The sequence below is a fragment of the Solanum tuberosum genome, unplaced genomic scaffold (assembly GCF_000226075.1).
Source record: "Solanum tuberosum cultivar DM 1-3 516 R44 unplaced genomic scaffold, SolTub_3.0 scf00123, whole genome shotgun sequence".
Classification (NCBI taxonomy): Eukaryota; Viridiplantae; Streptophyta; class Magnoliopsida; order Solanales; family Solanaceae; genus Solanum; species Solanum tuberosum.
The window spans coordinates 1,470,912-1,498,122 of NW_006239048.1; the positions used below are offsets into that span (position 1 = coordinate 1,470,912).

Here is a 27,211-nt window from a genome sequence, read left to right on the forward strand (position 1 = left end):
TTTCACTCCACAAATCACTCCCTATAGCACACCAAAAATGAAATCAAAATTTCAGATATTTTTTTAAATTTCTCAAAAATAAAGTTCCAGATCATAATAAAAAAAAAAAGTAAAAACGAAATTAAATTTTCAAAAATCAAAATCCTTATTTCTAAAAAATCAAATTTCAGATTAAGAAAATTAAAAACAAGATCAAAACAAAAAACCTATAAAAAAAGTAAAATATAAATAAATAATAAACTGATTGAATCAGAAAAAAATTACATGTTGACCTAAATTATGAAAAAACTCTTTTGCTTTTTGGTGATGAAATTTTAAATTTTTTTACCAACCAATTGAGAATAACGTGGAAGAAAGAAATAGGAAGAAGGATAACAACAAAAATAAAAACCAACTAATAGAAAGAAAATCAATTGATTGATATACCTTATCAATCACAAATTACTATATTTATGGAAAAATATTTTGTCATTTAATTATATTAGGAATTTTTTTTTCTGTATTTGATTATTTTATTTTTAAATAATATTTTAATTATTTCATACATATTGTTAGAAATTTAATGTTATAAATCAAAAATTAGAAAATCGTATTTGATTTGCAATGTTTATACATGTCCGAGTTCTAAATCTACCATTGAAAAAAACGTTCAAAAAAGAGAAGGAAAAAGTTGGATCTATCATTACACGATCATCATTGTCAAAAACACAAGGTATCTCGTTTATTTTGATTCTTAAATTAGTCTTTGTTAGTGTTATTACTGATTCGATACATCACTGCTACACTTGTTTTTTGTTCTACGCATTTGATACTTAATTTCAATGTATTTTATTTATTTTGATAAAACACAGTATATCAAATTACGTATCTCGATTCATAAATACATAAAAACTGATAATCTTATTGTATTAAATACATTATCAACTACAAAATGATACATTTATAGATACCATTTATTTCAGCTTACATACACATTTCTTTCACAACCTTATTGTATCAGGTACATTATTATCAACTACAAAATAATACATTATATAAAAAAATGTATCTTATCAACTTGAAATCTTCCACAATTGCATATTTATGCAACAACCTGTTAAAATTAAAGAAATTAGTGATACATTCCATAAAACATTTATTTCTATGTATCAATCACAAACAATCAAACAACTAAACTTATACTTAGTAGCAAGTACAAAATATAACTATAATCTGATACATACCCTCATTCTTGAATATTTTGATGTTTTTACAAATTACATGTATAATGTATCATCTATAAAGTATAGTATTTCACAAAAATAACAAGATACAAAAATAGTAATGTATCATGCTAAACATTTGGTCATGATACAATAATTTAAATTAATATTACATGTATCACACATTAACCTGTTGATCTCTAAGCAAACACTTTAAATGCAAAATTACTTATTTAATGTATCTAATTAATAGGAGTTTAGTACTTGTCAATTTATACAAGAAACATAAATATTAAAGTATCACATTGTATAGTAATCTCGAAAACACAAATAAAAAAATGAATTAACAACACAATATATGTAATTCCATACCTCTGAATTCTGATAGTCAGATCTATTCTACTATGAAATTAAAGCTCTGATCTATTTTATACATTGCAAATCGAGGCTCATATTTTTTCCAAATTCTTGAATGTTAGATTTTTTTTTCCAAATTCTTCATTGTCCTGCAAAATCAAAACATTCATGGTGTATCTTCCAATTTTTTTTGATAATTTTGAATCAAAATTGAAAGGATCTTCGATGAATTGGGAGAAGAAATTTGAAATCTATCACTTATGTATCGTTCATAACTCACCTTGGTTTTGCAGATTCTTGAATGTATTCATCATGTATCGGCTATTGTTTTCGACTTTTTTAATCTATTACGATTTGAGTAAGAATTGAAAGAAGAAGATTTGAATTGTTTGAAGCCAAACGAATTTGGAATAGAATTGAGAGAAGAAAAAATGAATTTTGAATTGAAAGTGGGCGGATTTGGAAGAGAATTGAGAGAAGAAAATTTAAATTTTGATTTGAATCTGTTAAGATTTGGAAGAGATTGAAATCAATTAGATTAGCGTAATTTGGGGAACTCACAATCAATTTTATATTCTCTTTCCTTTAAAAGTGTAACTGAATTTGTTTTAATGTATCAAATTTAAATTTTAATGTATCCGAATAACATTGATTTTAAGGGATTTTTGTAAATTGAAAAAGAGTAGGGATAGATTGTAATTTAGATCCTTACACTATGGGATTTATGTAAGTTGTACATTTATTTATTACCTTCTCCGTTTCAATTTATGTGTGGAACACTTATTTTTTCATTTAGAAAAAAAAATGTTTACCTTTCTATAATGAAAACACTTATTTTTAAAATTATTTATTTATGTTTAACGAAATAATTTATAAGCACGCAAATGGTCAAAAAGTGTCTAAGACCACACATTTAAAAAATCTTCCTTTTTCCCATCAATTTTATAACAAATTAAATGGTGTCATATAAATTAAAATGGAAAAATATTAATAATATTCAAAGACTTTTTTTTGTTAACAACTCTTTTTGGCTAATTGTCATTAATCAATATTGAAGAGAAGACATATTAGCCAAATAGTACTGCTAATGAGAAATTTGTAAGACACCTAGAAAAAAAATTATAATATATTTTTAGCTAACGTTTGACAATAAATTTTGAAATAACTGCAATATAGAATTCAATAGTAAAACAAAAGGGGTCTCAAATTTCATATACCGCAAATTGAGCGTGTGGTATTCGAAGTTGGACGTGGGGCTCAAGTGGCATGCTAGAAAAGTATTCAAAGCACTTGTAAAACATGGAATTTTAGAAAATACTCCCAACTAAAAGCGCAGACATGTCGATGAAGACATGCTTCCTTAGTCATTTCTACATAACATTAACATTAAGAAAGAAGTATTGAAAATATTTCTGAATTTAGTGCAAATTATTAGGTTCGTTCTCGTTCTATTGACAGTCTTAAAAATATTTTTTTACTTGACTAACTAAACTTAGATACACTCCTGATATACACCCGATCTGTCACATTATATAGCAAGTGACCTCAAACTCTTGTAGGAACATGAGTCTCTTAATAAATAACCAAGAGAAGTGTTGAAAACACTCCTAAACTAGCGAGAATTTAGGGGTGTATTTTATTCATGTTGCAAGACAGGAGGTGTATTTAAGTTTAATTAGTCAAGTAAAATGATATTTTTAAGGCTGTCAATAGTTTGGAAATGAAACTAATAATTCACGTCAAATTTAAGACTGTTTCCAATACTTCTCTCAACATTAATTATAAATTTCATTTTTCGTTAAAATTTAATTTCTTTGATGAAAAAAGAACAAGCATGTCTATTGCTACATGCCAGACAAGTTACGTGCTATGATTGATACACTTCTTTTAATTATTTATGTCATATATTATCTATTTTCTAAATCTCCTACTAATGTTTTAATTCTTCTCTTTCTTTCTGATGAAGCCATACAAAAAGTAATTTGGTTTCAATTTTCATGAGGGAATTATTTGTTGTAGACAACTAACTAAATTTTGTTAACAGAAGCAACTTCTTCAAAGTTCAAAATCACACAAAAACTTACATTCTTTGGTGGTGACAAGGAAATTCAAAAAATACTAAATTTAATTTTCTTATTTATTACAGGAGATTTAGAGGGGATTTGACTTGGCTTAAAAGTTTTTAAAGTAGTTTTCAGCTCTCAAAAATGTTTGGATATTCTAAAAATGACTTTAAGAAATTAAAGTTAAAAGTTAAAAATAAATACTTCTCTAGTTTTCAGTTTTTAACTAAAAGTTACTAAAGTTTGACTTTTAAAAACTACGTACTTTTTAAAGTTAAGTCAAACGGGCCCTAAAGGGTGTTTGAATTGACTTATTTTATGTGTTTTTGACTTTCAAACACTTTTTAATTTTAAGCACTTTACTTTAGACTTAAAAAGTAAAAAAAAAAAAAGAGTCAAAAGTAAAAAATAGAGAGCTACCTGCTTTTTAACCTTAATACACTTAAAAAAAACTCATTCAAACACCTTCTTAATAAATCAGATATAGTACTGTTTTTTAACCTATGATATGTTCATCAAGAAGTACGAAGGCCTATTGCGGGTGTTAAAAATGTACGAAGCTTAATTAGGATATTCAATTTTAAATATCGATGGATAAAAATTGGCTTTATATTTATTTATTTATCCCCAAAAGTTCCACCATATCGTGGGGTTAGGTTTGCCCAACCTAATGTATAGATTTTAAAAAATCAAGAGGAAATATGTGGTTATCCATCTTATCACAATACAAATTAAACACAATATGTTTAATTAACACACACATGTGCACACACAAGAGATTATTATTTGTATTTTAAAAATAAATATAGGATGGATATAATACTAAATTAATAGTCAAGTTAAATGATCACTCCACTAATATTTTATTATACTCTATCTGTTCATTTTTATTTACTAATGTATTAAAAAATAGTTGGCTAACAATACTTGTTCATTTTGAAAAATCAAAAGATAATTTATCATTTTGTGTCTATTTTATCCTTAGTATTAAATACTACTCCCTCCTTCTCATATTAGTTGATCATTTTTCATTTTGTACGGTGCTTAAGAAATCATAAATAAAAAAATAATTTTACTAATTTACCCTTTAAAAAACTTCTTGGGAATTTTACAAACAAATGTGAACACATTAAAAATGAATTAATTGCAAGGGTAATATAAAAAAAAATTAATTAATACTTTCTTGATTTAGTAAGGTGGAGAACTAATATGAGACAACTATTTTTAGATGATACACTTATGATACATTTACAATTCATGCACAATATATTTTTTTATACATATTGCAAACATCACTATTTTTCTTAGTAATACTAGTCAAAATAATTTATAAGACACCTATAATACATGTTTTATTCATGAACAATACATTTATAATAGATATTGAAGACATCACTTATTTCTTAACGATACTAACCAGAATAATTTATAATACACTTATAATATAAGGATCTAACAACATTTTTAATACAAATTGCAGACATCATCCAAATTTTAATATTATCTTCAAAAATTGATATCTTCATATTTTTAAATCCCCATATATTCAAACCTTCAAATCTTTATATATTCTTCAAACCTTCATATCTTCATACATATACATATTTTTTCATGTTTAGTTGATCTACTTTTATTCTTAAAAAAAACAAACTTCTTAAAATAAAAAAAATGACTTTCTTAATCAAAGTAGGTAAAACAAATTAAATATTCCTAAGTAACATCCCAAGTTTATTATCTCTTCCCAACCCACCAAACACCCCAACTCCCCTCCCTTTATAACCATCCCAACCCCACCATTCCCGAATCACCACTCTCCACTCCATTCCGTCTACCTAATATTTGCTAAATTATATATAAATCATCTTGGGATAATATTTTTTGTTTTCAAAACACTTTCCTTTCATACACCTGACTCATCTTCACCTTCGCTTCTAGCCCCATTTCCGTTACCACACAAACTCACATTCCATAATATTTATCTAGATTATATATAGATATTTTTAATTACATACCAAAAAAATAAAAAATAATAATCAACTTAATATTTTTTATTGTAAAACATTATGTGCCTAAAGAGGTTGGTATTTTGTTGAGAAGAAGAAAATCCAAAAAAAAAAAGAGTTATTAAATATATATAAGGGGAGAAGCAGAAGAAAAGGAATGAGAGGAATTGATGGGAACAAGCAGATGTCGCTGACTACTGCTTCACCTTCTTTACAATTCTTGCGGAGGTTCATCGCCTCCCATATAACTTCTCCTTCTTCACTCCGGCTACCAAAATCTTCTCTTCTTCCTAATACCCTACCTGTTTCTTCTCTCCGTTGTCGTTTCCGGTGCTATTCCGCCGCCTCTACTACAACTATGGCTGATGCTGTTTCTGATGCTAATATGGACGCCGTACAGCGCCGTCTCATGTTTGAAGACGAGTTTGTTCTCTTTTACCTATCCCTCATTTCTTTATTAATCGTAGCCTATACCTATTTATGTTTAATTGAGCTGCAACTAAAATGGTTTGGAATTTCTTTTCTTTTTTTCAGTTAACCGTATTCATTATCATTTCTAAATTGCTCTTTTTAATTGAAAATCGAGATCAGTTTTTTTTTTTAGATGCAAGATAGGTGAATATTGTAAATGAATGACGAATTAAATTTATGTGACCTTGAGATTCTCAAGTCATTGTATATCAAGTGTGTTAACTTGGGATATGTAATTTTAGATGATCTTGAGACAGTTGATATGCTATATGCTTTCTACAACTCTTATTACCTCTGCTTTCTTTCAAAAGCTTATCTTTCTCTGGATCTATGTAGTTAGGGGTCGTTTAGTGGCTGGATAAGAAACAAGTTATTTATGTATTAATTTCCGTTTAACTTATACGATGTTTTGGTAGGTAGATAGGAAATAAGTTATTTATGTATATAATTAATACGAAGTTTGGTTGAAAATTTAGAAATCCGCATGACTAATATATGTTTAAGTTAATGAGAGAATTTATGTATTATTTTATACCGGATATAAGGTGGAATGACTGATTCCTGCATAAAATAAAACATAGTTTCACTCATAACTAATCCCTTTGTTACTAATACATGCATAACTCTAACTAGCTGCCTAACGACCCCCATTGCAACAATTTTCCAACCCATTTGCCATGTTTAACAATTTTCCATGTTTCGACTCTTTCAGGTGTATTCTGGTGGATGAGAATGACCATGTTGTTGGTCATGACACCAAGTATAATTGTAAGTTGAGTTGCTTCTTTCGAAATGTCCCCATCTGCATATCTTCTAGTGTATTTGCCTGACTGGCTATAGTTCATTTTGATGTTTCTGTGGTTTAATCTCAACAAAATGGATTGAAAGCGAAGTGCTTGGAAGTACACAAATAATTTTTGTTTGAAACTGGTAATGTATGGAAGTACACAAATAATTAAATTACTTAGAGAATGAAAATGTCCAGTTACCTAAGTTGCTCGGACACGGGTGCGGATCTAGAGGTCGGATCCTCTATGATCTAATTTTCAAGATTCGGGATATGGTCCATGTATGGATATGGGTGCGGAGATTCGCCTAAAAATAATTAATATATCTAAAAATAGAGTTATAAAACCTAAATTATGAGATATCATGTGGAAAACTTGAGGAGAATCTTAGAGTGAGATTAAAGGAAAAGGAGTGACATAGAAATTTCTATAATAAAAGGTATTTCATTTTCTTCAATTTCACCTTAACTTTTGTATTGATTACAAAAATCATTTAAACTGTCCAGACTTTCCCCATCGATTTTGGTCAAAGTACCCAAAACTGGTTGACCAAATCGGACATGGATCCCACACCCACATCGTGTCGACATGACATGGGTGCGGCACCAAAAGTGAAGAGTCCAAGCAACTTAGCCAGTAACAATGTAATTTTATCTTTCTGAAAATCTGCAAGCTGCACAATAACTAGCAGTACCTCTGCAGTTGGATAAGAATCCTGGTTGAAGCCCTTATATATGATGATATTGTTAGTTATAAAACAAACTGATTATATTGTCCCTCATCTGGATCAAAAATTTGATGTTTGGCATGTTCTCGTGTACTGTGAACTTTTTATGTCTTTTATGGTGGAGTTGAGCCACAATCTTCTAATTTCTTTCTTTTTGTATATGATCTCTAGATGTATCTGAGAGACTGAGACTGTCTTTTCTTTTTATCTGGTTTGCTAATATTTTTTTGTTGGCTAGATGCATTTTACTGGAGTGTTGTTCTCCACTTGTCACCAAATGGTTGTCTCATATTATAACTAATAATCCATAATTGCAGGTCATTTAATGGAAAAGATTGAAGCTGAAAATTTGTTGCATAGAGCTTTCAGTGTATTTCTATTTAACTCAAAATATGAATTGCTTCTTCAGGTATGTGGCACTGATAAAGACCAAAGCAATGTAATGGGTGTGAAATTCTCCTTTTGATTCTCTTCCTTTCAACTTTTGAGAATTTTTGATGAGTTAATGTCAAGATGGCTAGTAGAAGCAGAATGCTTAGACTCTTCACTTTAGATGCCGCACCCGTGTCAAATTTTCCAAAAAATCACTACTTTTGATGAAATCCGACACACACCTGATGACATTTATTAGGAGTATGAGCAACATAGCTTAGAATGAAGGGGTGGGTATTGCTTAGTATTATGAGATAGTATATCCATATATTGATGTGGCTAGCAAAAAGTAATTGGCTGGTAAATGCAACTCGTCGAATGGTTTTGTTCTGTATGGTAAAATAGTGTCCAGTATGATTCCATCTTTGTATTTAGATGACCTATCAAACTAATTGTCTTGTATAATAAGTTGCTGTTTATATTAGATGTATCTTAGCCTCTTAGGTTGGATGTCATTTTTAACTCCATGTAGGGATGGCAATATGGCAGGGCAAAGGGGGGCGGGGAAGGGCGAAATCTTAACGGGGCAGGGGAGGGAAGTAGTTAGGACAGGGCAGGGCAGAGTAGGGTAGGGCAGGGTAGGCAAAAACTCAATCTGTGAAATAATTTTATTGGGCAGGGCAGGTAACGGTCAAAAAATTTCAACAGCAAACCATAAAATAAAGTGATCAATTTTTTCTTCAACTTTAGAGGCCAATCTGTTGTCTGTATACTCATATGTTAACTTCCTGCAAGAATGTGTAGAAATGAGCCATAAAATACTTTTGACTCTTCAAATATAATAATTCATGTAAAATGTGACCAGTAACATAATTAAAAAGAACCGTAGATGAATGCTTTAGTTCTTATTCTTAGTTCCCATTGCTCGTTACTAATTTGTTTACCACTGAGTACTAATTGTTTCTTTTAAAGAAATTATTGGCCAGTGGCTAGTGGCCATTTTATTACACCGAGTGCTAATCGATGTTCTAATCTTAATTTAATATGAAAAAATCAAAAAAGAATCTAGTTGCAACTTTGTAATTAAAAAAAAACCAAAATAACAATAGTAAAAAAAGGGGGAAAAACACAGGAAACTTATGTCAAGTTAGACTACAAAAAAATAATAATTAGAGAACTTACTGTCCTTATGGGTCAGGGCAGATCTTAGCGGGGCAGGGCAAATTTTTGGGAAAATGTTAAACAGGGCAGGGGTAGAGCGGGTCAAAACCTTAGTGGTTTAAGGCTTCTCCTAACCTGCCCCGCCCTAACCCACCCTATCCCTAACTCCATGAAGATTAAGTCACTTAATATGTTGTCTTATTCTATGTACAGCAACGATCAGCAACAAAGGTGACCTTTCCTTTGGTATGGACCAACACTTGCTGCAGCCATCCACTCTACCGAGAGTCTGAACTTATTGAGGAGAATGCTCTTGGTATATTTTCTGCTTGGCTGAAACGTTAATTTTGACCATGTTTTCTTCTTCACCTCACCCTATATCAACTGCCAGGGGTAAGAAATGCTGCACAAAGGAAGCTTCTCGATGAATTGGGTATTCCAGCTGAGGATGTCCCAGTTGACCAGTTCACCCCATTGGGTCGTATACTTTATAAAGCTCCATCTGATGGGAAGTGGGGAGAGCACGAACGTAATAATTCAATCTTTCTTATTTTTATTTTTATCTTACCATTCCATCCTGTTTACTGGTTCAGTAGTTGCCTCAATTTCGTAGCTAACAAACACTTGCCACTTGCTTTTGATCTCACTCAGAGCATTGAGGGTGTTTTGACATCAACTGTTTACTTGTGCAATTAACATTTGTAATTGTGTAGTTACATTATAACTGGAAACTGACCCTAGTCTACTGTTGCAGTTGATTATCTACTATTCATGGTCCGTGAAGTTAACATGAAACCGAACCCAGATGAAGTTGCTGAGGTTAAGTACGTGAACAGAGAACAACTGAAAGAACTTCTGAGGAAAGCAGATGCAGGTGAGGAAGGTCTGAAGCTATCCCCTTGGTTCAGACTTGTCGTTGACAACTTCTTGTTCAAGTGGTGGGATCATCTTGAGAAAGGAACTCTCAAGGAAGTCATTGATATGAAAACCATCCACAAATTGACTTAATGGAGCTGCGTTGCAATCTGGTTGTACCATCATAGTTTGTCCCTTTAAACTAATAACTTCAGTTGTGATAGCGTCCTTCTGCATTTAGGTTTGTTGTTTCTGGTAGAAAAGTTGAAAGGAGGTGTTTTGTCAACTGATTGCAACATAGCTGTGGCTTTCTATTCGAAACTCAATAAGATGATCACTTGTTTGCTACATGTAATTTGTTTTGTGGTCTTTATATTACTTTAGTACCGTATAGTCGTAATTTGTGCCCTTTTGGCTTTTATGCGAATTTGGTAAAGGTAAAAACACATCCATTGAGCCATTTTTGGCAAGATAGTTATTCAAAGGGATAGCTTTTTCCAAACAGTTGTAAGGAAGTGGGGGTTGAGAGATGTCACGCCCCAAACTTGGGGAGGCACGACAGGTACCCACTGCCTTGTCTGACTGAGTGAACCTAATATCAACTTTATAATTTGAAACCACAGAACGTTTGGGCAGGCAAGGCTGCCATGTAATGTATGCTCGAATGATAGAATAAACTGAACAAACAGACAAGGTCTCAATATAGGACAACCTGCACGAAAATCAGCCCAACACATGTATATACATAAGGTCGACGAAGGCAAAATCAGAGACATCAGTAAACAGCAAGGCCGACAGTGCCGCACAAAACATAGGTGGTTGGGACAGGGCCAGACCAACCCATCAGCTACAACCAGTAGGGAAACCTTTAGAGAGTGTTTAGGACGTTTTTGGTTCTGAGGGATGAATTCAAACAAAGTGAAAATGATGCATATATGATCTGAAAATTTCCACCGACCTAGGGGCCCACGTCTTCCTAATTGCTTGCACAGTTTCACAAAAATGTGAATATCACTCTACTCAGATATGGTATCGATCGATAAACAGTTTAATGAATTAGAAACTATATTGTTAGTACCCTTTTAGTCTACCAACAATTTTATGCATGGAAATTAAATCAGTAGCTATTAATTATGTTTTTCTGTTTTCTCTGTAATAGGTCCTCTATAGCAGTGTTTTCCCTGTAGCAGTTGTTTTTTGTGTAGTAGTTATTAGCAGTAAGGAGCTTATTCCTCCATTTTCTCATTTCAGTAGTAGTAGGAAGTTATTTCCTTGTTATTAGGTGGGTGGTTAATCACCAATGTTGTATTTAAGTTATTTGAATTCAATGGAAAGATAAGCAGAAAATTAGTCAAGTTTTTGCGTACTTCAACCTCAAGAGATTGCAAGTTCTCTCTTAACGAACCAACACCATAGGTAGAAAAAAGAAAGCTTCAGATTTTATCTTGCAGCGTCCCGTAACTAGATCCATAACAGGGGACCATAACAACTTGGTATCAGAAACGAAGGTTATGGGAGACCAAATTCAACATCAACTAGCACAATTAGTGAATTTGTCCCAAGAAGAACGTGCAGCCAATTTAGCCAGACATGAAGCAACAAATGCTCGCTTGGATGCGCTCACACAGGATTTAGTAAATTCTAAGGTCGATTTTGATTCAACTGAACATATCAGTCAGAATCGCGGTTGGAAGGGTAAAGTACAGGTGGAAGTTTCATCATTCCTCGACATACAAAACTGGATTTCCCATGATTTAATGGCCAAGAGGACCCTTTGGGATGGTTGAACTGGTGTGAACACTTCTTTCGACACCAACAAACTCTGAAAGAAGAAAAAATTGGACTTGCTTCTTTTCATTTGGAGGGCAATGCACAACTTTGGTTTATTCAATTAGAGACAGATCTGCCTTAACTGTTTTGGGATGACTTCAAACGTCATTGTAACCTTCGTTTTGGGCCACCAATCAGAAGTCAGAAATTGGGAGAATTGGCTAAGCTACGCTAGATCGGGTCTGTGACAGATTACCAAGAAACATTTGAGCAGTTAATTTCGCGGGCTGGTACACTTGCGTTGTCACAAAAAAATGAACTTTATATCAGCGGTCTTACTGATTATATAGCAATTGAGGTTGAGTTGCATAATCCTCCAGATTTGGCTACGGCAATGAGTTTATCCCGACTTTATGACTGCAAGGAACAACCCATTTGTTCGTAATTGTTAGATGTTTGCAAATCAAAGACAACATATTTCTCACCTCAACAACATGTCAGATTTGTGAAGAAACTGACAAGATCTGAAATGGAGGAAAAACGTCTTAAGGGACTTTGTTTCAACTATGATGAACCATTCACTCGAGGTCATCAGTGCAATAAGTTATTCTGGATTGATTTCTGATAAGTTCTTATGTTCCTTGATGTTTTGATGATCTCCTCACAAGTGCAGGGACCTGGTCCTCTGCAGAGTATGAATACTCGTCCAATGGTCAAAGTGCTGTACAACTGGAAAGCTGTCTGCGTCAGAAGGTTGGTGAAGCTGCAGAGTACTCCACCAATCAGAAGCGACGAGGTTGCTTGTTCATTGGATAATAACTTTTCATGTCTAAATATATCCAAGGAAAAACAACAAAGTAATTCATTCATTCAAAAGGAGAGAGCCAGCACGTATTCTCAAGAACTTACTAAGAGAAGTGTGCAAGGGACCTGGTCCCTGCAAGACTGCGATGTGAAAGGACGACACGACAACTGTTCTGAAGCATCTTTGTTGAGTTTGAGTTTTGTGTCTATCATTTTATAGGTTTTTGCATCTTGAAACTTCTCAAGTATACAAGCAAAGACTATTTTGGTGAAGTATTCTCCAGCAAGCACAACAAGGACCTGATCGAGCTGCAAGCGTCAGAGTGTGTCTTAGGAGTTTTACTTCCGTGCTTATATTGTAAATCTGTTCCTAATCTATAAAGGATTCAGATTCTTGTGTTCGTTGTAAAAGTCTAAGTCAGTTGAGGCTAACTGATTTAGTGGGCAGCATTAATTGCTGCTTAGTCAAATTCTAAGTCATCTAGGAGCTAGTTGATTTAGTGGACGGTGTTGTATCCGCTTAGCAAAGTCTAAGTTATCTAGGGGTGATAGCTTAGTGGGCAGTGTTGTATCTGCTCTGGCTCATCTAAGTAATAGGAAGTATTGCTTAGAGTTGGGATTAGTAAGCTAATCTCAGTTTGTAAACTTGCTTTTACTTTGCTTGAGAAGATTAGTGAAAGCAGTTTTTGAAAAGTCCTGGCAGGCCAGGTCGTGATTTTACTCCCTTGAGGAAGGAGGTTTCCACGTAAAGTTGTTGTGTAATCTTTACTTTCAGCACATTGTTTATTTTCTGTTATTGTAACTGTGCTGAGAACCTGGTCCCATCTAGACCAGTGGACGCATACATTCCAACAATTTCATTAACGATGAAGAAGAATTACTTTCCACACTTAGCGCTTGAGGACAATCGCAATTTGAAGGAGGGGAGTAATGTTAGTACCCTTTTAGTCTACCAACAGTTTTATGCATGGAAATTAAATCAGTAGCTATTAATTATGTTTTTCTGTTTTCTCTGTAATAGGTCCTCTGTAATCGTGTTTTCTCTGTAGCAGTTGTTTTCTGTGTAGTAGTTATTAGTAGTAAGGAGGTTATTCCTCCACTTTCTCATTTCAGTAGTAGTAGAAAGTTATTTCCTTGTTATTAGATGGGTGGTTAATCACCAATGTTGTATTTAAGTTATTTGAATTCAATGGAAAGATAAGAAGAGAATTAGTCAAGTTTTTGAGTACTTCAAACTCAAGAGATTGCAGGTTCTCTCTTAACGAACCAACACCATAGATAGAAAAAAGAAAAGTTTAGATTTTATCTTGCAGCGTCTTGTAACTAGATCCATAACATGGAACCAAAACATATACCCGTAGACCTAATTTGGTAGGTGGATCACCCCATAACTCCAAGTAGATTGAGAGAAAAGCTCCATGACATCTACCCAATTTCAAAGAGAACTTTGAACTCAACTTGCTTGACTGCAAAAGTTAACATACAAATTGTAGTATTCAAATATGAACATGTTCGATTAAACTCGTAAGTCGAAACACTCCAAACGCACTGTGTACAAGATAAATATTAGAGTGATAAATTTCTATTATGCACGGAGCAGTTTGCAGCGAGAAGTTCCTTTTTTATGTTTTGCATAGTTTTGACTTTTGATGATGTTTGTTTGAACAATTGATTGGTATTTTGCTTTTGTTTCTTCATCTGATTAGTATTCTCTTCACTGATCGCAAATGTGTGTAAATTTACCTGAAATTTGTTATTGTAGGATTGTTTGTTTCAAGATTCTATTTACAAAAGAAGGTCAACGTAATACTCAAATCGCACTCACTTACCCCAGAGAGAAAGTGCCGCCATACATTTCGCTTCGCCTTAAAAGGAGGAGAAGAGCAGTTATCTATGTAATTAGATTGCTTCAACTAACCTAACCCGAGATGAGCACCATCGAATATGCAATTTGTATGTCCGCATTCATGGTCAAAATAAAGAAGTTTAGTCATATAAATTGGGATGGAAAAGATTTACCTCATGTTAATTGCAACCTTCAGTGTGCAACTATTTCGATTATATTCTCCTGATTGACATTGTAAATTTGTCTGTCTACAGAAAACCTCAACTCCTGTGGTTTGGTTGCTTGAACAGAACAAGATTCAGATATTTATGCTAAAAAGCTAGGAAAACAAAAGCTTTTAACTACTGAAACAGCACTGTTTTGGTCAAAAACCTATACAAACCAATCTATCATTGGTTTTTCACTTCTAAAAACACTTCACTCGCTTGAATCCGCTGTGTCTTCCCTAGTTATGGAAATGCTTGATGCAGCATCATCCGCGAGCTCTGGTGACACACTTTGTTGAAGCATCGCCTTCCTCTTTCTTCTGCTTTGCCGCCATCTTCTGACTGATTCGGACACATCACTTTCTTCTCGACCTTTCTCTTGTGGTTCTTCCGGTGCTTCTACTGTTAAATTCACATCAGCACTAGTCATGAAACTTGTCGCAATCACTGGAAACACGAGCGGTCTGCACCAGTTGAGGAGAATAACTAGCAGAGTGGCATACATGTACATTGAAGTCCAGACAAAAAATGTCCATTTCCACTTGTAAACCAAGTTTTTATACCAAGGAGGCTGAGATTTCAATATGATCTGTGATTGATAAAGTTGGGGCAAGCCGAAAGTTCCGGCTCGAGGTATCATAGTTATTCTGATTGCTTCTGTCCTTGGAAGACCTTCCTTATGCTTTAACATCGGAACAACAATCGTTTGCGTTTCAGCAGTAAGCCCAAGTACTAGGGGCACACTCATTATAAATTCGCGCATCAGACGGATTGGCAGACTTCTGAATCGCAACATACACGGATGACTTGATGTTGCCATTACCAACCCCTCTTTTGATAATGCTTCTGCAACCAACTGATAAAAAGAGGTTATGAATACCTAAAGTAATGTTACCTTTTTTTTTTCTTCATTCTATTTTACCTATTATAAGCCTATAGATAGACAACGAACTAAGGCGGCATAATACATAAAGCAAACTGACAAGTAAGTACTCTCACTTTCGATATGAACATGTAGACACATCTCCACTATATATGTAGGAGTGCACTCCAAGTTAAAATATAATTAATTACTTAAACACCTCCGAAATGTATGTGTCACGTTAGAGTCGTTCATGAGAGACTAGTGGGAACAAATTGGAGTATTTAGTTGTCAGTTGAGATCAAGTTAACTCGTCTCCACGGTGTGAATGAACACTACAACTTACAAAATAACTACCTAAAGACCTCCAAAATTAAATTTATGTGTCACATCCCTCATCATCCACGAGAAACAAGTGGGGGACAAGTTGAAGTATTAGTTGTCAGTTGAGACCAAGTTGAGATGTCTACACATGTACTCTCAAAAAGTTAGAATACTCTCAAAGTTGGAGTGCTTACCCGCCGGCCGAGGCCAAATTTAAGGGTCTAGGTAAACATCTAATGCAATGAAAACACATATTTGAAGCAATCTATATATATATAGAGAGAGAAATGTACCTGAAAAACACCAATGTCTCTATTGAAATCAGATTCAGGCATAAGTAGAAACAAAGAAACATACATTGTATGCCCAACAGGCACACCAATATCATTCTTATGACTATAATCTCCACCAAAAGAGAAAACAGCCTTTGGATTCACATCTGCATAGTCAAAATACATCTGTTCTCTCAAAACCACAGGTTCTTCCATCCACATCCTAACCAACCCAAATCCCAAAATCCCCGAAACAAACAACAAAGTTATCAAAACTATAGCAACATAAGCAGCTCCAAGAATTCCAACCCCAAATTTCTTTAGCAGCAGAGTAACTCCATTAAGTAACTTTGAAGGAACTGTAGCTACAACATGTACAGCTACAGAGACCTTCTTTTCAGTTTCTTCTTCTTCAAAAATATTAGCAAAAGAGAGGATATAGAAAATAGGGGAAACTAGTGAAATTAGGATAGTTGTGATGATTTCTACTTGTAAAGATAACATTTTTATGAACCAATTTGATGATGAGTTTTGAACTGATAAATTGTTGTTCTTTAGTAGTTCATCTTCATTGTCATCAACATATTCTTCTTTTTCTTGTTGCTCATCAAATTCATCATTTTCTTCCATGGAAATCATCACTTGTTTGATGGAAATTTCACCAATGTCACATTACTTGTCACTTGGGGTTTCTTAAGTTGGTTTTTTTTTGCGTGACAGTTTGTGCAACAAAGTCCAGATGTGAAGTGCACGAGGAAGAAGGTGAGAGAAGTGGCACCAAACTTAGCTCAAGAGTTGACACATGTTCTAGAAGAAAAAAAACGCATGTTTTATTGGCTCTGTCTCAAATTACGTGATATCTTTTGGATTTTAAGATTCAAGTTTATTTTTAACGGTAAATTTTTCATATGCGATTGAAATATTTTGAATTGTCAATTATTGTAACGTATAATACTTTTTACAATAGTTTACAAATATATAAATGCCATTTCAAAAAATTTAAAGTTTTAATACGTAAATTTTCAATCAAACTGAAATTATTCGATTATTGAAAAACAAAAAATGTCATATAAATTTAGATCGAGAAATATTATATATATCCAAATGCTATTTCGAATTTAAGTTCTACCTTAGTTTTAATTTATTTACTTTATATTTTATTTTTAGTATATTTAAAAAAAATCAACTTTTAAATTTTAATTTTTTCTTGTAACATATTCAAGATTACAAATTTAAAAATATTTTAATATATTTAATTTAATATCATAAAATTCAAAATAATTCTTTATGTATTTAAATTCCATATCAAATCAACAATAAAATTTAAGTGAAGTAAAAGAATTAGGTATATTAAGTATTGGCTGATTACATGTATATATAAAATATTTTATATAAGAATAGGAAACTCAAATATTAATAATTAAAAAAGTTAAAAAAATTATATGTAAAAAATATCATATATATCGCTAGATGAATTTTTTAATTTTTTTTTTTAAAAAAAAAACTTAAAAATTTATTTTTTCAGCCAGTTTTACAAAGATAGATATATATATTAAGCATTTTTATAAGAAAATCAGCTCTAAATTACAAAGGCATAACATGACATGTGTAATTGTGACAACCAAACAGATAAGTGTAATAACTAGGATGTAATTACACAAATTTCAACTTAATTTATATAATGTTATACAAATAGACACATGCGTTCTATATTTGTTAGCATAATTAGTGTTGTATGTGGTATGCTACGTCCATCTATATTCATATTTTCTACTTGATCTCAAAGTTAAAAGACAGGTTACAATGTTGCCGCACTTTTCGTTTCTTTATTAACTTGCTTTCTTGACAACACACCACAGCAAGCAACACCTCCGGTCACTTCAGTCCACTGCCGGTTGCCGGCGATTACCAGGTACTGTTTTATCTCTCTTCTTCTCTCTCCTTCCTGTTTTCTCTCTTGCACTTTCCCTTCTGTCTCAGTGCCCTGTGAATCGAATTTGTTTTGCGATTAATAGAGAAGATTGTGGTTTAAGTTCTCATATTTGAGTCGTTGATACTGGACCTATAATTCCCACGTAATTGAGAGGGGCCACCGCCTTGTTAGTATTGGTTGCAAAACACTTAACTGTATTATGTTATGCAGCCTGCAGGTAAGGTGTTTGACGAATTGTTTGAGTGATAAGTTCAGTCGTTGGTGAAGTCTGAGTAACCAAGATACACGAGGAGTTGATTGTAAGCAAATGTTGGGTGGTTTTGGGTTGGTCCTCAAAATGAAAATTTTCCACAATTCAGATAAGCAGTCTTTTGGCATTGTATTGAATGACTGTCATCTTAAAAATGAAAATGTGACCGTCTCTGGTGACTAAATTTTGTTTTTGGAGAGGAGTTTAATCACATTGCGTGACTGCTATCTTGTGTTGGGTTTAAATAAGGTGTGAATGGGAAATGTGGGGAACTAAGTAAGGGGAAAATGAAAAGTCATTTCTCACTCATTGGTAGAAGAGAGGAAAAGTTTTGTGCTTATATTAGAAAACACATGCTATGACTCCTAAGGATTAAGTAGAGGTGCCCCTAGCACCGTCATCGTCGCTCGGCTCGACCTCAGCTTTGGTTTTGACAAATTATGTGATTAATTAATTAATTTGCGAATGGACATTTCCTATCCCAAAATGCCTGTTCTAAATAGATGAGTCTGTTCTAAACAGGTGAGTTCATACCCATTATTAGCTATAAATAGGGGGATTTCCTCTTAGTTTTCATTATTGACTTTTCTCCTTCTTCTGCATACATTTTCTTACAAACAAAGTAGAGTTTGTGTGATTTCGTTGTTGACTTTTGAATTCGCTAAAGTTTTTGAAGTGTGAGGTACCGCTACTTCTTTAATATGTATATTCGTTTTATCCTGGGAGGAAATAATTCACAACCTTGGGTACAGTGAGGGGATTAGATATTAATAAGGTTCTTGGGTTTCCTTAAGCCACAGTTCTTTCCTCAAGAACATCTTTTATTTTTTTAACCGGGTGTTTTTAGGAATTAATTAGCAATTAGTAATAAATAAAAAGAAAAGCTTTGGTGTTGAATATCCCTCTCTAGCTATCTCGTGACTTGTTTGATACGAACATAGTTAGACTTTTGAATATGAGTTAAATAAACTCCCCATGGATTTTTGTGTAGACTCTTGAATTGAATTGAGTCATTGACAAAAATGATGTTGTTAGTGACGCCTAGGATCATGTTTTGACTCACTGCTCACTGATTGGTATTGTATTTATTTGCGTTAATTGTTCTTGTTGGGAGTTGGAATTGATCCATCCTGAATAATTCATGTGTCATGTCAGGTGAGGTTTATTTGGAAAATTCATTTGCACACATTTTTGGTCTAGAATTGTTTTTCAAGGTGAAATTTTGGGTATTACATTGTTTAAGAAATGAAAAAAGGGCTTTATTGAATTGTTAGAGCCTAAATATGCTTACCTTACATTATTTTTACCCTAGTCACCCTGCTTGAGCCTTTTATCCTTTTTGTTGGCATCCATGTTATAACCCTTAACCTTCTGATATTTTATTATCTTGCCATTTTTATCCTATTCCCTTGAGCACTTTAAAAACTTGGATGAATGCACATAATTCTAAGTCTGGAGGTGATTGAGTTTTAGGCTTGAGCAGAATAATCGAAGCTCGAAAAAAGAAGGCATTTTTGCTACATAAGAAGAACTAGTTCAAGTATTGGTGGTGCTTAGGGGAATTTTGAGTCACTTTTATCCATATTTTTCCTACCATGCTCCCTACATTACAACCCTATTCTAGTCCTAGTTGATCTTAGACTGAGTTTCCTACATTACTTGTACATTTGAATGTTTTATGAGTGTGAGTGAATTCTTTCTATCTTTCATGTTCCTTGTGATACATTGGTTATATTGTGAGATTCTCAAAAAGACATTGGTTATATTGTGAGTGATTGGGACTTTCTTTTGATTGTTGGTGAGGGCACATGAGTTAGGAAGGATAGGAAAAGTTATTGAACTTCTTAATTAAGGGCACTTGAGCAAGTGAAAGGAGTTAATTCTTGAGGTTGAGATGTCAACTTGATTATTGTGGTAGTTTTAAAATCTAAGAAATTTTGATTTTAAAATATGGGGAAGTTTATAATGATTCATATGCACGTAGACTAATTGTTGGTATCAACCAAAGTTGTTGGTATGTTCTAACCCTAATTGAAATTTTGGCTTGGTTATCTTCGGAGTTTAAAGATGGATTGAACTTATTCTGTTATTGAGTTTGCCTTGCTCGAGGAAGAACAAAGGTTTAAGTGCGGGATGTTGATAGATATAATTAACCAACCCTACATATATCATATCATATGCACTCTCAAGGATAAAAAAGAGAGTAGGAGACCTATTGAAATAATTCACAGGAACTTCCTCCTCTAGTTTGAGTTGAATGTCATATAACTCTAACAACAGAGTCAGATCACTAATATTCTGTGTGGAGAAATTTTCTTGAATATGCAGAAACAGTGACAAGTTGCCCCATATAGATATCAAAAAAGATATCAAGAACGTACAGCTTCTAGACAATGTTGATAAAGCACAAAATAGCAGCACTTATTCATATGGAAAGAAGGATGAGTGTCAATTAATTCAATCCTACCGCTCTGCTGCCAACTGCAAAATCAGTTCTCCTATTGGTATAGAGTACAGAATTTAGTATTCATTCTCAATTACCCTACACACTTTAGATGACATATCAAAGTATAAATTGCCCATTTCCCAATAGTCTGACATAACTTACCCTTCTACCACATGTTCTTATTTCATGCTGATGGAATTCACCTGAGTCCCCCCTCTTCTCTGTTGGCCATAACTTGCAAGGTTCCAAGTGTTGGGTTCATAATATACTGGCACTTCAAAAAGCGCCACTCCCCCAGTTGTACTTTGGCGAATTATCTTCGGTATGGGTCAAATTTCAACTTTTTGTGCATATAACTTGTGATCGTACTGTGATGTTTGCCTTTGAATCTAGGTATTTACTAACAGCTAGACATTATCTTTTGTTATTTTGTCAATTTTCAAGTGTTGGAGCTTACTGTTCAAAATAACTGGTGCTTTGCTGTTGTGGCAATGCAAATTATGTCCTGAAAATTTCTACTCTGATAATTCATACATTGATACCTTGTTGTTTTTACATGAGTGCCAGGCTGCATATGATGTCCAAATTAGCAATAATTACAAGACTGGCTAGACAAATTAGTCAGCTTACAGTGAATAGAACTTCCGTCCTCACTTGCAGTTACAGTACAGATGTGCGACATTCAACCTCCAACAGGGGTGATGGAGAGACAACAGGGTCCTTTGGTTATCGATTTGGCTATAAATCTCTCTCTTCCCTTGCAGGAAAACCCATTGGCAACTCCAAGCCCCAAGTAGGAGAAAATGTTTCAAGGAAGGACAAGATTAGCTTTCTTGTAAATACACTTCTTGATCTAAAGGATAGTAAGGAAGCTGTATATGGTGCACTTGATGCTTGGGTTGCATGGGAGCGGAATTTCCCCATTGGATCCCTAAAGCAGGTATTGCTCAAACTAGAGAAAGAGCAACAATGGCATAAAATTGTTCAGGTTATTAAGTGGATGTTAAGCAAGGGTCAGGGAAATACAATGGGGACATATGAGCAGTTAATTAAAGCACTGGATATGGATCACAGAGCAAAAGAGGCACATGAGTTTTGGAACAAGAAAATCGGTTCTGATCTGCATTCTGTGCCCTGGCGGTTATGTAGTCTTATGATTTCTGTATATTATCGTAATCATATGCTTGAGGATCTTATTAAGCTATTCAAAGGCTTAGAAGCATTTGATCGGAAACCTCCTGATAAGTCCATTGTACAGAAAGTAGCTGATACATATGAGGTGCAAGGCAATCTCGATCAGAAGGATCGCTTACTAGAGAAGTACAAAGACTTGTTTACAGAGACATGGAATGGAAATCCAAAGGGATTGAGAGGATCTCGACCCCAAAGAAAAGAAAAACAGGCACAGGAAGATTAAGGGTTATATCAAATATGTTAGTATGCAGGTGTTCGATATCAGGTTTATCAATATTTTTCAGAGATGTTATCTTGGTGCGTTTGAAATTCATTTGTTACACTGTCAAGAATCAAGCAGAACCCCCTGCAGGACAATGGGAGCCTGTGCGACCATGCATTCGCCCGGTGTAAGTTTAGTTGAAACTTTTAGATACTATTCAGATCAAACTGCTATGCTTTTATGTAGTTTAAGCATTTTATGGTGCTTGTCTATGGAGCTAGAAGATGCGATTGAAACATTTACGTAAACGAAAAAAAACAGAATGGTGTTCATGTTTTGAGATTGATGAAATTCCAGTTCTTGATTATACTAATAATTTATATAATTTTTGCTCAGCCAAGTCTTCTACAAAATCAAATTAAATACAACAACTTTGACGTCTGTCACCTATATGATTAGAAAATTCTTGATATATATACATACTGGAAATTCAGAAATGTACCTACCAAGTTCGCATTTGCTCTGAAATTTAAATTAAAAATACATTTTCCACCGTCCTTATTTTTCTTCTGTTCCAACATGTATATATTCACATAGATTTTTGTTTTATAAGATATAATAATATAGCTAGAAATGTTTAACAATTATAGGTTTAAGAAAGAGAGTAAAGAGGTGGGAGAAATAGGAGAAAAAAATGGGTGCAATGGGAGCACATATTGGGTTTTCTGACTTATGCTTTTGAATATCTTTTAAGGCCGAATAAATAATCAACATTACTATAACTATGAATGTTTTTCACTTTTGATATGGATCTTTACTGATATTTTTCATAGGACAGACTTGTAATATGAATTCCGTTGAGCTTTGTAAATATATAAGGCACTATTTTGGGATTTCATTTTCTAGTATCATGGCCAAAATGAACTCCTACCTCTATCATCTCTTTCAAATTTATTTCAATATCTTCTTGACATTTCTCCGTACACACTCCCCTTTTTTAATTCAAAAAAGAAAAAAAAAGAAGAGAAATCTTGAACTTAAATGAATAATTTGTTCCGATCTTTCTTCTTGATGATAAATCATCATCAATTTGTATAGTTTATATACCCCAAACCTTCTAATTATTGTACCATTTCTTTCTTTCTAATAGAGGGGACGGAACAAGAGTGGTCCACAGGATAGTCATATTATAGTCGTAAATTCCATTGCAATAAAATTACGTAGTGTTTATTTATCTTCTATAAGGGGTAATTTTATGGGTTTTACTTGGTATCATTCATAGTGTTGTATTGCATGATTTCATTTCGTTGCTTTTTTCCCCCCATGTTGCCATATGGGGGTGGGGTGGACATAAGATTGTAAAAAAAAGGATCCTATCAACTTGTTTCTACTTAAGGTAATAAGCTCATAAGCTTGTTTTACTTCATCGTCAAGAAAGGAAAGAAGACTAGCGAAGCACAGGGGTGATTTGATGCCCTTTAAAAATAAGACATCTGACTTAGGCCCTCAAATTTGAGGTACCTCATTTTTCAGTAATAATAGAATTATTTTAAGCATTTTTTTAAAAATAAATTATATTGTATCTTTCAAGTAATTTGTCTTGCTTTTCTTAGTTTGTTTCGTAACATTAAAGAATGTTTTTTTCCTTTTTGTCAATTTTTAAATTTAACTTTCCACATGACATGTTTAAGACTATAAGATCAAAAAACATTTATATATATATATATATATATTTAACTTTTTTATTAATAAATAAATAAATAAATTTGTCTCTTAAAAAGAATTTTAAATATACTAACAAAATTCTGCATCTTAAAAAAACTAAAAGAATAGTTTTCAAGATATAAAAAAATATAAGAATTAAAAGCTTAAAGGTTTGATATATATTTTTTATTTTAAGGCACTTATTAGCTTTAGTCATCCTAATGAAGGAGTGTCAAATCAAAATATAAAACCGTAGGAGCTTACACCTCATGTGGTTAAGAGACATTAGACAAAAGAGAGTGGAAAAATAATCTTTTGTATATAATCATAACTGCAAATAAGTTTTGGATTATTTACATAATGAAATAATGAAGAAAATTGCGCAATATCGAATAATTACACAATAATTGACTTTTGTAACGTTAGTTCGTCCTTTCAGAATTGTGACCTTATGTCCCATTTGTTGTAGCACGTGTGACGCTCAAGACATATTGAACATGATGACTTGACATCATTCTCACCTTTCTCTCACTATTAATTTGAAGAACCGTTATAAAAATATGCTAGAACTAATAATTTTTATCAAAAAAACATTCCTCTAATGAATTTCCTAAGGTCGAGTGAAATATGATAATTACTTTTTATGAGAGATATGACTAGAACATTATAAGAAACTAAGCAAACAATGCATTTATGGATATTTAAACTCGAATATGAAGGAAACACAAAATATTTGATAGAAGGACAGGGAATCCTTTTAAATAACCATCAACTTGATATTTTTGTATTTATCTCCACAAAGAAGAGTTTTGAATTTTTAAAGAAGATGTGATCAAAACCTAAATAATGGTTTGCCCTGCATGTTCAATCGATCAACTGCTGTGCCTCAAAAGAATTTTAATGAGAACTAGCGGTTGGTGCACTACTCCTTTCGAACCTTTGGTGAAATGTGATAAAAGAAAAGGAAGAAAAGTTTATGAATCGATCCATATTTTAGGCATTAAGTTAGTATAGCTTATTTCAAAATATTTGTAACATTCTTTTTATATGAACTTGTTTGTTCTTCTTTTTTTTTTTTTTTTTTTTGAGTTTTCATTGAATATTCTCTTTTAACTTTTATTCCAATGGACTTAATATCTTTTATAAAGAATCGGAGGAATATGCGGTGATTTTTTCTTGAAAATCTCCAACGAAAAGTACAAATTATTCCTTTTCTATTGAATCAATCATAATCACTACCTAATAACTACCTACATTTCAGAAAAATTTGCACCACAAATAAGATAAAATGAAGAGACTTGCAATTTCATTGAAAGACATCACAATTCATAGTGAAAAAGAATTTATTGAGGCGGAAAAAAATATATCAAATTTCTTGGGATCAATTAAGATCGTTTCAAATTGGACATAATCTTTTATTTTTATCATGTTTTTCTAGTATATGCACACAAAATGTATTGAGATTATGAAAATTTTTTTTTTTTTTTTTTTTTTTTTTTTTTTGAGTTTTCATTGAATATTCTCTTTTAACTTTTATTCCAATGGACTTAATATCTTTTATAAAGAATCGGAGGAATATGCGGTGATTTTTTCTTGAAAATCTCCAACGAAAAGTACAAATTATTCCTTTTCTATTGAATCAATCATAATCACTACCTAATAACTACCTACATTTCAGAAAAATTTGCACCACAAATAAGATAAAATGAAGAGACTTGCAATTTCATTGAAAGACATCACAATTCATAGTGAAAAAGAATTTATTGAGGCGGAAAAAAATATATCAAATTTCTTGGGATCAATTAAGATCGTTTCAAATTGGACATAATCTTTTATTTTTATCATGTTTTTCTAGTATATGCACACAAAATGTATTGAGATTATGAAAAGAATCCTTTTGCTTACAATCAAATTTATAGATCAATCTACAATATTATCAAGGATAATTTGGATTGATCACAACAAATAGATATAGCAAATAAATGAAATTACATGTAATATTCCATAAAATGAAATTGATATTCACATATATCAAGATAATATTGTATATTGATCTATAGATCCAAATTAAATGCAACATTTATCTTTATTTTATTCCAGGAGGGAACTTTAAAACTACAATCTAATTTCTACATAGTATGGTAGAGAGAAATAGATGAATCTTTTTACCATAAAATATTTATTATAATATTGCCGATTCCAGTCCACTCATTTCATTTAAAATATGAAATTAGACTTGTTTTTTATTTTATTTCATCTACAAATTTGATATAATCAATGTATCTTCTACTTATTTATTTTTAAATATGATATAAATTATTCAAGATATATATACCAGGCACAAGCTACTAATTAATCTATTTATTTTAAATACCACATGTATTACTTTTAAGCACGATATACAATGTATATGTTTAGCTCAAACGTTCGATAAAAGCTTATTAGAATTAAAATATATATTAAATATACCAAATATATTATTATTATAAAAAAAACTATGATTTTAATAGTTTAATTATATATGTATAACAGCTAACAATTAAACCACTTTATATGCTTGAAATAATATATCATCTAGTATAAAAATCTGTAATGTTTATTTTTTACATTGCATTGTTACGTGGCTTTCTATAGCTAAAATTGCTGGTAACTAAATACACCCTCGATCATCTTCGATCTGCCACATGACATAACAAATAGTCTCAAACTCTTATAAGGACATGAGGCAATTTGACGAGAATTTAGGAGTGTTGCAAGATTGGGAGTGTATTTAAGTTCAATTACTCAAGTAAAGAGGTGTTTTTAAGGCTATCAATAATTTGAGGATGAAACTAATAATTCACAATTAGTTTAATACTTCTCTGTTATTTTTTTTATTTTTTTTTAATTTATAAAATGGACTAAAGAAAGTGATTTACCTAGACCAAGTTTGAGGTAGCAAATTAACTATTTTAAACATTTAAGAAATCAGTTTAGATTCTTAAACGTGTCATTATGTTGCGTAATTTTCTAAAATCTTTTTTCTAATTTTACTCCCAAACCATACACTTGCCATTTTACTAGCTAGACAAAAAACTCCATTTCAACATTTCTCCTTAATATATAAACAAAATAATAACAACACAAACAAAAAAAAAACTCTCGCATCACTCTCTCTCACTCACTATCAAACAAGAATAATAGAAGCCACTTATTTTTAATAAAAATATTACTTTTCTCTCATAAACAAAAAAAAACATTTCATGTAGTGGGGTTTTAGATTTTTCATAATATATGTATATATATTGAAAGCTTCTTATTTTTTGTTTGAAAATCATTCTTAGGGTTCTTCATGACATGAAGGATCCTTGAGAGTTTTTTTTTCTTTTTATATTTTGGAGTGATGTATGTTTTTTTGGC

The 27,211-nt window shown here is 32.4% G+C and overlaps 3 protein-coding genes across 4 annotated transcripts; 2 read left to right on the forward strand and 1 right to left on the reverse strand.

Moving 5' to 3' along the window:
• The first annotated feature begins 5,744 nt into the window (after positions 1 to 5,744).
• Positions 5,745 to 10,372, forward strand: LOC102580973 (isopentenyl-diphosphate Delta-isomerase I-like). The gene is made up of 6 exons (XM_006350348.2): positions 5,745 to 6,048; positions 6,809 to 6,864; positions 7,929 to 8,020; positions 9,358 to 9,460; positions 9,536 to 9,673; positions 9,899 to 10,372. Exons 1-6 carry the CDS (start codon positions 5,783 to 5,785, stop codon positions 10,150 to 10,152), a joined length of 909 nt encoding a protein of 302 aa, XP_006350410.1. The 5' UTR covers positions 5,745 to 5,782; the 3' UTR covers positions 10,153 to 10,372.
• A 4,245-nt stretch (positions 10,373 to 14,617) lies between these two features.
• On the reverse strand, positions 14,618 to 16,945 carry LOC102581316 (uncharacterized). The gene is made up of 2 exons (XM_006350349.2): positions 16,105 to 16,945; positions 14,618 to 15,481 (listed from the first exon to the last, which is right to left on the reverse strand). The coding sequence occupies exons 1-2, from the start codon at positions 16,720 to 16,722 to the stop codon at positions 14,837 to 14,839; spliced, it is 1,263 nt and encodes a 420-aa protein (XP_006350411.1). The 5' UTR covers positions 16,723 to 16,945; the 3' UTR covers positions 14,618 to 14,836.
• An 887-nt stretch (positions 16,946 to 17,832) lies between these two features.
• Positions 17,833 to 22,477, forward strand: LOC102581648 (pentatricopeptide repeat-containing protein At4g21190). Of its 2 annotated transcripts, XM_006350350.2 has the most exons (3): positions 17,833 to 17,995; positions 18,227 to 18,788; positions 21,280 to 22,477. In XM_006350350.2, exon 3 carries the CDS (start codon positions 21,287 to 21,289, stop codon positions 22,127 to 22,129), a length of 843 nt encoding a protein of 280 aa, XP_006350412.1. In that variant the 5' UTR covers positions 17,833 to 17,995; positions 18,227 to 18,788; positions 21,280 to 21,286; the 3' UTR covers positions 22,130 to 22,477. The 2 variants fall into 2 exon arrangements, with proteins under 2 accessions (XP_006350412.1, XP_015165550.1); XM_015310064.1 differs by lacking the exon at positions 18,227 to 18,788.
• The last annotated feature ends 4,734 nt before the right edge of the window (positions 22,478 to 27,211 follow it).

What these genes read in the sequence shown, in the direction of transcription:
- LOC102581316 (XM_006350349.2), bottom strand. Translation starts at nt 16,722, where the DNA reads ATGATTTCCATGGAAGAAAATGATGAATTTGATGAGCAACAAGAAAAA. An exon ending in GAGACATTGGTGTTTTTCAG is followed by an intron (nt 15,482 to 16,104) that starts GTACATTTCTCT and finishes TCTTTTTATCAG; the next exon opens with TTGGTTGCAGAAGCATTATC.
- LOC102581648 (XM_006350350.2), top strand. Translation starts at nt 21,287, where the DNA reads ATGATGTCCAAATTAGCAATAATTACAAGACTGGCTAGACAAATTAGT.
- LOC102580973 (XM_006350348.2), top strand. Translation starts at nt 5,783, where the DNA reads ATGAGAGGAATTGATGGGAACAAGCAGATGTCGCTGACTACTGCTTCA. An exon ending in CGTCTCATGTTTGAAGACGA is followed by an intron (nt 6,049 to 6,808) that starts GTTTGTTCTCTT and finishes CGACTCTTTCAG; the next exon opens with GTGTATTCTGGTGGATGAGA. An exon ending in TATTGAGGAGAATGCTCTTG is followed by an intron (nt 9,461 to 9,535) that starts GTATATTTTCTG and finishes ATCAACTGCCAG; the next exon opens with GGGTAAGAAATGCTGCACAA.